The 12,775-nt window shown below is 41.6% G+C and overlaps 1 protein-coding gene across 1 annotated transcript in view; it reads right to left on the bottom strand.

Annotated features, from left to right (window-relative positions):
- Nucleotides 1–269: 269 nt before the first annotated feature.
- LOC128331967 (macrophage mannose receptor 1-like) overlaps nt 270–12,775 on the bottom strand; it is a 103,425-nt gene continuing 90,919 nt past the window's right edge. The window contains exons 28-30 of the mRNA XM_053266083.1: nt 12,150–12,359; nt 6,003–6,041; nt 270–4,718 (exon numbers count right to left, since the gene is read on the bottom strand). Coding sequence (XP_053122058.1) covers nt 4,504–4,718; nt 6,003–6,041; nt 12,150–12,359 — 464 coding nt within the window. The 3' untranslated portion in view covers nt 270–4,503. The remainder of the gene's footprint in view (nt 4,719–6,002; nt 6,042–12,149; nt 12,360–12,775) is intronic.

Here is a 12,775-nt window from a genome sequence, read left to right as displayed (position 1 = left end):
GACCAGAATTATCTCCAAACTGAACAGTCAGAAAATTACAACATGGTCCAAAGGAATACCATAGTTGATTGTATCAAAACTGTGAAAGGCCTGCACCTCCCCATTTAGATCCTATTGTAAATAACTGAGCACCCTGTTTGATGAACACACTGAACCAATAAAGTTTCAGTGGCAAAACCTGGAAGCCAGATTGAAATGAGTCAAGATTATCCACTTCATCCAAGACCCTCTTGTTTAGCAGTTATTCAATCTTGATAAGGATCTCTAAGAATTTTTAAAAATGTAAATGTTTATTCTCAAATATATAAAAGCAAATTTACAATATTGTATACATTATATTATACAGCCAGATGTAGATAATATCATGTTATCATTCAAACCACTGAAATGTTTTAGCTGTAAGTAGGTTTCATAACATATTGAATCAATGTGAATCAATGGAGTATACTTTATTCTGCCAAGATTTACCAAACAAAAAACCAATGATTTCCACATGTATTACTCCTCTGCCTCCCTTACTCTGTCATATGCTGTCAGCTTTCCCATTAGAGCAAAATGATATAATTTTTTCTATCATTCTGCAATCAGTTTGTAAACATAATTTAAAGCTGCTATGAGTAAATAAGCTAAATCAGTGCATTTTTCAAGAAAATTGTTGACATATGATAAAATAAATACAAGGGATCTAAGTCAAATGTACTCTTCATAATGCCTTTTATTGGATTTTTAATGTGGGACTGACTTCTTTTTTTGCGCTTCCAGCATTTGTTGTCACAATTCACATTAATTTTATAGGATTTTTCTGTGATAATATACCATGTGGTCACAATCTTAACTGGCTGGCATCCTAACAAATCATGTATGTCAGCATGTTCTGTGGGAATGCACTGAGAGTTGATGTGCATCTCCAGTGGAAAATGCAGATGGACCTCTCCTGATGATCTCAATGGGCAGTGGGGTTCATAACGAAGAAGATGTTCTCTTAAATACCCAGGGCCCAAGCTGTTTAGGGCTTTATAGGTTATGACCAACACCTTGTATTTTGCCCGGAAACATATCGGCAGCCAGTGTAACTCCTTCAATACGGGAGTAATATGGTCTCTCCTAGATGACCCAGAGACCAGCCTGGCTGCTGTATTCTGGACCAGCTGTAGTTTCTGGACTACGTACAAGGGCATCCCCACATAGAGCACATTGCAGTAATCCAGTCTGGAGGTTACCAGCAGATGTACCACTGTTTTGAGGTCATCTATCTCAAGCAACGGACGCAGCTGGTTTATCAGCCGAAGCGGATAGAAGGCACTTCTGGCCACTGCCTCAACCTGGGACACCAAGGACAGACTTGGATCCAGAAGCACCCCTAGACTGTGTAGGGCTTTATAGATTATGACCAACACCTTGTATTTTGCCCGGATTGCGACTTTAAAAAATCTATTTATTTGTAGGTGATGTTTAGAACAGAACATTAGATGATGAGGATCATCATTATCACATTTAATCTCCCGACTAGGAAGAGATTTAGTCTACATTTTCCTACATGCATGCTTACCTTTGGATACAATATTCATAGTTGTTTCTAAACAGGTATTTCTTGTTTCTTGATATTTGCACACCCAAATATCAGATGGCTTTACTTACTCAAAAATATCCTCTTTTATAAATGTCTTAATCTGATTTTGAATATGAACGTTGAGCAACACATTTATTTTCTTTCTTTCTTTCTTTCTTTCTTTCTTTCTTTCTTTCTTTCTTTCTTTCTTTCTAAGACAAGCTATAATGATTTAGCTCTTTCTTTATAGATTTTGTCAGATTGATTGGTCTGATATCATCATCTGCAGGGGGGCTGATTTTAAATTCACAATCTTTAATTGCAGAATTCTCTCTTCTATTTATTGCTAATGGCGCTAAACATAAGACAAACAGCAGTGCTGACAAAGGCATCTCTGCCCCATATAGGCACATAAGAAGTGACTTGCCCTATACCAAGTCAGAGCATTGGTACATCTAGCTCAGGGCTGCTCAACTTTGGCCCTCCTGCAGATGTTGGCCTACAATTCCCATAATCCCTGGCTACTAGCCACTGTGGCTGGGGATTATGGGAGTTGTAGTTCAAAAACAGCTGGGCGGGGGGGCTGCTAAGTTGAGCAGGCCTGATCTAGCTCAATATTGCCTACACTGACTGGCAGCAGCTCTCCAAGGTTTTAGGCAGTAGTCTTTCCCAGCCCACACTGGGGATGCCAGGGACGGAACCTGAGACTTTCTACATGCAGATCAGATGCTCTTCCACTGAGCTATGTCCCCATCTATAGGCCCTGTTTGATGGGAAAGGCCATCTGAGGTAGTGAAAGTATTTCAATTAGGAAATAACTTTGGACGAGGACAATGTATTGTTTGCTTATGGCCAAAGTTAAAGTCAATGGCAAACCTTTGGGCAAATTTCATTTGTGTAGAGATGCAATATGATCAGGAATGTAAGATATGATTTCTTTATATGCACAACTATATTTATTATTTTGTTATCTTGCAAGTATCTGTTATTACTTTAAAATCCTACTTGATCACTATGAAAAGCTGTTGCTTTGATAGCTAATATTGGATAGTTATTAATATGATAGCTAATGTTCAAGTGAAAATCTTTTAACCATTGGGCAGCATCCAGACAAATTAGTCCTGATTAACTTAAGACCCATAAATTTCCATGGTGCTTAGTCATGAATAACTAGTCTGGATGCTGCCCATTGTTTAATAGCAATAGGAGTTATAGAGGAGTATGAGTTATCTAATGTAAACTCTTTGTTTGACTTGGGAATAACTATTATTCCTGCTTTGTTTGATAAATGTGGAAGCAGGGGTGTAACTACAATAGGGCAAGGGGAGACAGTTGTCTGGGGGCCCACTGCCTTGGGGCCCCCCCAGAGGCAAGTCACATGACTGACTCCCCCAGCTGCGCACCCGCCGGGCTTCCTTCAGTTGTTTTCATCCTCCGAAATTGATGTGAGTGTTAAGACCTGGAGCTAGCAGAACAGCATGTCTTTCTCTAGTACCATTAAATGACTTGCATCGTCCACAATTTACAAAACCTTTTCTTTACTTCATGAGCTGAACTTTGGTGAGAGGAGGGGGGCATTTTAAAATATTGTCTCTGGGCCCACTACAAACTTGCTACGCCCCTATGTGGAAGATTTCCTGAGAAGAGATCTTCACTCTGAACATTAACTAATGGAGGGCAACGTTTGCAAAGATCTAACAATAGGTTGATATTAAAACATCTAGTCCTGCTGTTTTTCCTGTTTTGCTTTAATATAAGAGCTTTTAAACTCTCTTTCTTAATTTGCTCATCAGTTACTTGTTTCTTCAATTCTTGCAAACCTTGTATTTTTAGATGAGATTTTCTTTGATAGTCTCTGTCTCAATTACTTACAGTATACAGTTCTTTATAATAGTCTTCAAACTTGCATTATCTCTAAATCCCCCAAGTGCTAATAAACCATATTTAGTTTTTATGGCTCATTTCTTATACACCCCACCCCCCGCTTTAGTCTGAATGTGAATAGTTTATCCACTTAAACACCTTTTAAAAAGTAATACAATTCATTCTTTCATCACTTCATAAGAATACTGTAGATCTAATTGGCTGGCAATTCCTTTCATTTTCCTATAGGTTATTTCCATATCATTATTCTTTTAAAATTCTCATTCTAAATTACATATCAATTAATTTCTGTCTTCCTTTTTTTCTTTTCTCATTTAAAGCCAATGAATAAAAAGTAAACTGTCCCCTCATAAAGGCTTGATTCCTTTCCATATAGTAGGGAGTGTGTATTGGTCATTTTGGTTAATTCTTGATTCTAATTCTCTTTCACATTTTTCATGGAATACTGGATTTTGAGTAGTCCCATTGTTTATCCTTTTTGCTTGCCTAAGTCTCTATAGGACTGTGATCTGCATAGAATTTAGGAATAATATCTGTGTTCATTATTTTAGAAAACATTCCTTCCAACAGCAAAACAAAATCTGCTATTGAGAATTTTTGTGGTATGGAGTACAATGTATAGTTCTTCTTCTTAGGCTTTTAAAGCTTCATATATTTTTAGATGCACATGCATTAATATCATACGTTCCTTAAATGATATAGACTTACACTTTCATGATCTTTGATCTATGCTATCTGCTATTCAAAACACCATTCATACCACCACATTATAATTTCTATGCTTGTATAGTTGGTCCCAGATACTTTATTTTCATTGGGCACTATTAAACAATCAGAATTTTTAGTTAATATTATATATCTCTATATTATCTTTCTGTGAATGCCTTCTATTACTAGATCTGTGCATTTTATATCAATTGCTAACTCCTTTGCTTTCACTGTACAGGTACATATGCTTGATATTGTTGTCCCAATTTTAGACTTTGTAATTAAAACTCTAGAAAGTACAGTATATCTACATATTGCTTGTTTCAACAAAAGTTACTTCTATCAATTTATCAATACATTCATTAAGGTCCCTCTTTGTTCTCAGATTTAGCAAGAGATTCTGAGTCATTATTGTGAAGTTGCTCCTGATATAAGGAGTTGCTAAAGCCAGCTGTGCTTTGTTTGTAACTTCTTTTTTTATAGAAAACATATGCTGCAATTCCAGTGCTAATGCAGATGAAGATTACAATCACCGCCACAACTGTGCCATGTGCTGATGCAGGAGCCGCTACAGGCACTATAAATGTGGAGAAACAATTAAATATAATATATCATCAACACATGCACATACAACACATGCACATACAAAGCATTTAAATACCAATACTATAGCTACACATTGTATGAGCAGGAGAGATGGTGGGATGGTATTGGGAATGTACAAACCAAGAAAATGGCCACCTTGTTGGGGGAGGGAAGGGGTTGCAGAAGCAGAGCAGATTTGGAATCAGAACCTGAGCTTGTACAGGAGGAGCTCTGATGCTCTTTTAAATGGAAGAAGTGGAGAGAATCAATCCCACCTCTCCAATAGGCAAAAGAACATTTGTCTACCTCTCCCCTCCTTGTTCCTCATTCACACAACTAGAGGTGTGCATGGACCAAAAATCGCAGTTTGGCTTGAATTTGAAGAGGTGGTGGAAACATTTTCCTCAGAGTACCATTGAGGTGTGCCATTCTGCGGTGGGACTGTTCTGAAGCTCTGAGACAGGGTGGAATTGCCCAAAGGATGTCTAGTAAAGGTAAATGCAGTCTCCCTTGCCCTATTCTAAGGGAGACATCGAGGTTGTTCACATAAATGGGTGGGTAGGGCAGTGGGTGCGGGGGAAGGCTGGTGAAACTCACCTTTCCCCCAGATGAGCGATTCCATGTTTCTGGGGGCACAGACTGCACTCCCAGACGAGCAGCGCTGCATGGCGCAATGGCACAGCTCCAGAGGCCAGGACGATACATCCTAGCTTCTGGGAATCCCACAATGCACCGTGCAACATGCACAATGCATTGGGGGATTCCCCCAAGAGATGGGCACTCTCGGCGCTCGTCTCTCTGTGTGGCGTAGCTGGAAGCAGCCCACGCTCCCACATGAGTAGGTAGTCTGGGTTAAGGGAGCACTCGCTCCTTCAACCTCAGCTAACCGCTGGGCTACAAAGCAAGGCGAGGCGGAGCTGCCCCACTGGGTTTGGGCCCAATCCTGGAAGTTCCCGTGTGCGGCCTAACCCAGGCTGGGCTTCCCTTGCCTGGGTTAGGCTGCGTGTGAGAATAGCCTCATTGTTTCTCATAGTGGGAACTGGGAATAAGCAACTAGGGACTCTCAGTCAGGCATGTGTCAAATACCTGGTATTTAATAAAGTTATGGCCCTAGTTTATCTTGTTGCCTTTATGTAGTGTCTTTCACTCAGGGTTCAGTGACATGCAAGAATAATAGCTAGCCATGTGCTTCTTGTTACGAAATACACATACTCATAATTAAAAGAAAATCAAAGCCTATAATTTGAGCTGGGTTCTTTTCATAAAACCATCTTACCTGATTTTTTGGAAGGCTCTGTAGTTGGCTCTTCAACAACTATAAAAGAAAATTTAAAAAAATGCTTATAATGTGAAATGATCCCCATTGTAGCAAAGCACAAACACTTGAATGACTTTAAAGCATATTTTACATTTTAGGAAGACAAGCATGCGAGGCTACATTTTTTAACCCTCTGGTTAGCAACCAGTTTGGGTTGAGAGCTGCATTGAGTATGGAGTGGGGAGAGGCTTGAGGGGCCCCAGACAAGACAACCGGTCAGCAAGTCCAAACACCACGCCTCAGACAGCAATGGTTTGGACAGTATAATGTTTGGAAGGAACTGAAAGGCTTGACTTCTGGATGGGTAAATAATACTTTTAAGGGGCTAGATTTGGCTCTTGGACCAACAACTTTGTCTGTTTGAGTACTCTTAATGTTTATTTTGGTACATTTAATTAACAACAATCTATAATATAAAGCTGCTTGGATGACACAGACTGACTGGCTGGCTGACACACTCAGTGACATGAAACTCCCAGACCAAACCACAAAACCTGAAAACATGCCATTTTGCAAGTAGGTCCCAGACATTGCTGAGACTACCAAGAAAATCCCAACCCTGAAAAGTTTCATTACTTTCCTGGAAAATCTTGAAAAACTCTCCCATTGGAAACCACGGGGAATGAGAGCTCATAGAGATACAAAAGACTAGTCACAGATAGCTATGATGTTAATATGCTTGCAAGCCCTCACTGACTCACTCACTGTCTGCCTGCCATGAAACTCCCAGACCAAACCATACCATGACAGACAGAAACATGCTGTTGTCTCAGGTAGGTTCCAGAACCCGCCAACACTACTACAAAGATCCAAAAGCCCAGAAAAAATCATTACCGTCTTGGAAAATGTGGAAAAACTACCCTATTGGAAAGCCTGGGGAATGATATCTCACAGAGCTAGCGAAAGCATAGAGTCACAGAGAGATAAGACATTAATATGCTTGCAAATGGCACACTGTTTTGCTAGTATTACTAGTATTCATATAGAATTTTGAGCAATTTTTGATATAGTTCTCTAATTAGCTGTTCTTCTATCCAGGCAGCTTGAAGGTCAGACTTGGTTAGTTTCAACAGTATGACTAAAAACACACGTTACCTCTTAAGTTTAAGCTTAAAGGAGGGTATGTATCATCAAGACAATGGTTATTGAGATCAGGCTGCAATAGAATGACTTCAGATGCTTTCCAATTGTTGCCTTACCTAAGGACTTTTATTACAACATGATAATCTCAGCCTTCTTTCTTTCTTTTTTCCAATAAAGAAGAAAAACACCACCACAATTCATTCTTGATTAAGACTTTGTATCATTTTGATCGGTTCAATAAAGATTTTGCATTTTACTGAATGGAAATTCTGTGCATTCTGTGGCAAGGTAAGAGGGCTTGGTGGGAATATGTCTTAATAATTAATACATTATATAGCAGTAGGGGTGTGTACAAAACTGGTTTGCCAGGTTCAGTTTGAATTTGAACTGAGTTCAAACTGGGGTGGGGAGGTTCGGTTTTGGTTTTGCTCAACCCCCCAGTTCAGTTTGAATTCAAATCAGTTTGAACCATTCTGAACCGTTTTGAGCCTCCAAAACTGGGTTGGGTGGTAGGTAACCATGGGTGCCAACTGCCACCCAAACCCCAAAGCAATTGGACAAAGCAATGACAAAGCAATTGGACAAAGCAATGATTTTTAATGATTTTTTGAATTTTTAAAAATTATTTTTCTCATAGGGTATAATGGGGACTTGAACCAGCCCATTACAGCCTATGTGGAACACCTAGGGGTACAAAAGTGGGTTGGGTGGTAGGCACCTGGGGTGCCTACCACCCACCGAACAGCAAAGCAATTGGACACTCTTGTGATTATTAATGATTTTCTGAAGATCTTTTCAATTTTTGCTTTCACCCCATAGGGAATAATGGGGATTTGAGGATCCCGCATTCCCCACCTTTGGGGGGTGCCAGGGCACCCCAAAGTGGGTCTGGGGGTATGGCAGGGCCGGCCTCTACCCCCCAAGGTACCCCCAAGTTGATAGGATTTATTGTTTAATCAGGTATTTTTAAAGAATTAATTTCTGGCTCCATAGACATGCATTGGCTCCATAGGAAAGAACAGAGTGCCTTTTCACCTACTGACCTTAATTGGTTATTGCTCTGAACTCTGAGTTAAGTTCACAGCGATTAAGCTATTAAGGTGAAAGGGCACACAGTGTTCTTTCTGAATGGAAAGGCTCAGACAATGGTTTCTAATGAAGCCAGAAATTAATTATTTAAAAATTCCTGATTAATCAACAATAAATCCTATCAACTTAGGAGTGCTTTGTGGGGTTGGAAGCAGGCCGTGCCATGCCCCCAGACTCACTTTGGGGGGGCCTGGCACCCCCTCAAAGGTGGGGAATGAGGCTGCCTCAAATCCCCATTATTCCCTATGGGAGGAATTAAAAAAAGAATAAATTTCAAAAAATCAGCAATAATCACAGGAGTCTCTAATTGCCTTGGGGGTTTGGTGGGTGGTTGGCAACCCTGGGTGCCACCCACCCCACATTTGTGCCCCTAGGTACTCTACATAGGCTATAATGGGCCAGTTTGAGTCCCCATTGTACCCTATAAGAAAAATATAAAAAAATTCAAAAAAATCATTAAATATCATAGGAGTGTCCGGTTGCTTTGGGATTTGGGTGGTAGTTGGCACCCATGGATGCCTACCTCCCAACCCAGTTTTGGAGGTTTGAACCAGTTCAAACCAGTTCAAACCAGTTCAAATTGGACCAGGCTCAGTTCGGTTCGAATTCGAACTGGCAGGTCGAACCCAGTTCCAAGTTCACTTCAAATTCAAACTGTTGAACCAAACTGGTTCAAATTCAAACCAGTTCTCACATCCCTATATAGTAGTTAGAACTGCCAAATAAAACATAAATATTTAGATGCTAATGACTAGTATGCTAATGACCACTGGGTGGTGGCCTCCCAGCTCCAGGTGGTCTTGGAGGAAAAAGACTATCTAGACCCATTTCAAACTGGTTTTTGGATGGGCTATGGTGTGGAGACTGCCTTGGTCGGCCTGATGGATGATCTCCAATTAGGACTTGACAGAGGAAGTGTGACTCTGTTGGTCCTTTTGGATATCTTGGCAACTTTCAATACTATCGACCACAGTATCCTTCTGGAACGTCTGAGGGAGTTGGGGGTGGGAGGCACTGCTTTGCAGTGGCTCCGCTCCTACCTTTCTGGCAGATTCCAGATGGTGTCACTTGGAGACTGTTGCTCTTCAAAATCTGAGCTTTTATATGAGGTCCCTCAGGACTCCATACTGTCTCCAATGCTTTTTAATATCTACATGAAATCATTGGGAGAGATCATACATAGATTTGGTGCTGATGACACCCAAATCTATTTCTCCATGTCAGCTTCTTCAGGAGAAGGCATATCCTCCCTGAATGTCTGCTTGGAAGCAGTAATAGGCTGGATGAGGGATAAACTGAGACTTAATCCAGACAAGACAGAGGTATTCATTGTGCGGGGTCATCACTCGGGAAGCGATATTGATCTACCTGTTCTAGACTGGGTAACACTTCCTCAGAAGGAACAGGAATGCAGTCTGGGAGTGCTTCTGGATCCACACCTTTCCCTGGTTCCCCAGGTTGAGGCAATGGCCAGAAACACTTTCTAACAGCTTCGGTTGAAGGGGCGTAACGATGGGGGGGCAGGCAGGGCACGTGCCCTGGGCGCCACTCTGGTGGGCCACGTGGGGGGGCGCCAAAAAGTGGCATGCCCCCGACACCCCCAGATCGCGCAGTGGTGGCGGCGGATCGCCAAGTGCGGCGGTGGTGGCGGATCGCCGAGTGCAGTTGGGAAGCGATGCCAGGCCAGACGGCAGGCCTTGGCGTCGCTCTGCTGCACTTGGCGATCCGCCACCACAGCCGCACTGGGCAATCCGCCGCCGCCCGCCACCGCCGCACTCAGGGGGCGCCGGTGCAGGTATGTGGGGTCCTGGGGGGGTGGGGGGAGGGTGCAATTTCAGGGGCAGAGCTTGCCCTGGGCACCGTTTCCCCCCGTTACGCCACTGTTCTGTTGATATGCCAGCTGTGTCTGTTTCCTGAGGTTCATGATCTCAGAACAGTAGTACACTTGCTGGTAACCTCCAGACTTGATTACTGCAATACGCTCTATGAGGGGCTGCTTTGTATGTAGTCCGGAAACTACAGTTAGTACAAAATGCAGCAGCCAGGTTGGTCTCCGGGTGATCTCAAAGAGACCATATTACTCCTGTATTACAGGAGTTGTACTGGCTGCCAATAGGTTTCTGGGCAAAATACAAAGTGCTGGTTATAACCTATAAAGCCCTAAACAGCTTAGGCCCATGGTACTTAAGAGAGCATCTTCTTCTGCACGATCCCCATCATCTACTGTGTACATCGGGGTGGTTCGTCTGTGGCTACCTTCATGTCGCCTGGTGGCTACCCAGGGACGGACCTTCTCTGTTGTTGCCCCGAGACTTTGGAACATGTTTCCCATGGGAATAAGAGTCTCCCCATCTCTAGCAGCTTTTAAAAAGTGTCTGAAGACTCATCTTTTTACCCAGGCTTTTTAACTTTTTAAATTTTAGATTGTTTATTGATCTGTTTTTAGTATTTAATTGGTTTTAATGTTTTGTTTTTGTTTTGTTGTGAACCACCCTGAGACCTTGGGTTGGGGTGGTATACAAATATGTTAAATGAATGAATGAATGAATAAAAATAGTATGAAGCAGCCCTAGGCTGCTGTTAATACCACTGGCAGGTAACATCAAACATCCATGCTATAACAGTTACTATAGATTCATTATATTGTATGCATGCACCAACATTTCAAGCCAGGAGATGCCCAGAAAGCAGCTGAGCTTTTTCCTGAATGCTTGCTGCAAAGGCTCATAAATACCAAGCAGATCACAAATCAAGCTCATAAATACCAAGCTCATAAATACCAAGCAGATCACAAATCAAGAGGAGAGCTGGTCTTGTGGTAGCAAGCATGACTTGTTCCCATAGCTAAGCAGGGTCTGCCCGGGTTGCATCTGAATAGGAGACTTGATGTGTGAGCAACGCAAGATATTCCCCTCAGTGGATGAAGCCGCTCTGGGAAGAGCAGAAGGTTTCAGGTTCCCTCTCTGGCTTCTCCAAGATAGGACAAGATTTTGGAGAGGAGAGCTGGTCTTGTGGCAGCAAGCATGACTTGTCCCCATAGCTAAGCAGGGTCTGCCCTGGTTGCATCTGAATGGGAGACTTGATGTGTGAGCACTGCAAGATATTCCCCTCAGGGGATGAAGCCGCTCTGGGAAGCGCAGAAGGTTTCAAGTTTCCTCCCTGGCTTCTCCAAGATAGGGCTGAGAGAGATTCCTGCCTGCAACCTTGGAGAAGCCTCTGCCAGTCTGTGAAGACAATACTGAGCTAGATAGACCAATGGTCTGACTCAGTATATGGCAGTTTCCTATGTTCCTGTGTTCCTAACCTAAAGGAATTCACTAGCAAATTGTGAAGAAAATTACCCAATATATCTAACATAACAATTATAAGAACCGAAAACTAGAGGGCTAAAGCTTTGATTACTGCTTGCTTATTTAGCATTTGTATTTAATACTCTTATCAAACCAAAGATGGGATAATTTATGGGAGGTAAAAATAAATATAGTTCAGCATTTGTTCCATTCTCACTCTTATAGCCTATACATAACCAAAGTATCAATCATGCCTGCCTCAAACACAGAATGGCAAGTGGCAAATGCTATGAAAGACAAGAAGAGTAAGGACCAGCATGATGAATTGTAATATGATAGCAAAAGGATACTTAGCAGAGGAAAGATGCTAAGATGGCCGGAAATAACACAGAGGCCAATAGCCTTCTCTAGCTAGTAATGGTAGGTCAAGATGGAATATTTTAAAGCTGGTTATACAGGAAAATTTCTGGATGAGGAACAGAAGTACAGAAACACTTGCCTTATTTTTTAAAAATAATGTTATAGCAAGTAACATGAACCTATTGTCTTAAGACATTTACAATAGCATAATTCTATAGAAAGTTATTCTGCATTTGATGATTTTTTAATTAGCACAATAAAACAGTACATATTTAGGTCTTACTTTTGTGTGTTTTGCAAATATATCCAGAAGTCGAATAATCACAATTATCACTAGACCATTCCCCGTCAATGCTGTTCATGTAAATGCATTTGCCACGAAACCTCAAATTCCCCTCGTAATCAAAATTAAAGTAGCTATCAGACTCTCTGGGTTCTCCACTTTTCCAATTGACAAAATCCACTGAAGTTTCGTCTTCCCATTTCCATCCTCCTGTTGATAAAAAGTAATGGGCACAATGACTTAAAAAGGAAAGAGTAGCACATTGTCTGGAAGTCATACTCCCCCTGCCCCCGCCCATATCTATCTATCTGTCTGTCTAGGAAAGTCATTTTAATGCTACATTGACCACTTCACCTGTCAAGCTCTTTCAGTGTGGAAAATGTGAAAGGTAGTCTCATTAGAGTATCAGAGCACTGAATCCATGAATAACATAGGTTGTATCCACTGAAGACCTAGCATGAGCAGAAAACATTTTCAGTTTGGGGGGTTGGAGTGGTAAAGAGTGGGCTCTAATTTCCATGAGCCTCCCCACAACTATAGCCCTTTGTGAATAGGAGTGGCTTTTTATGGGCATGGGGACAGCAGGAAAGCTCATGTTTCACTGAATCTTTCTGGAGTTGGAAAGT

Source organism: Hemicordylus capensis, chromosome 6 (genome assembly GCF_027244095.1).
Source record: "Hemicordylus capensis ecotype Gifberg chromosome 6, rHemCap1.1.pri, whole genome shotgun sequence".
Classification (NCBI taxonomy): Eukaryota; Metazoa; Chordata; class Lepidosauria; order Squamata; family Cordylidae; genus Hemicordylus; species Hemicordylus capensis.
This window is presented reverse-complemented; position numbering and strand designations above follow the sequence as displayed.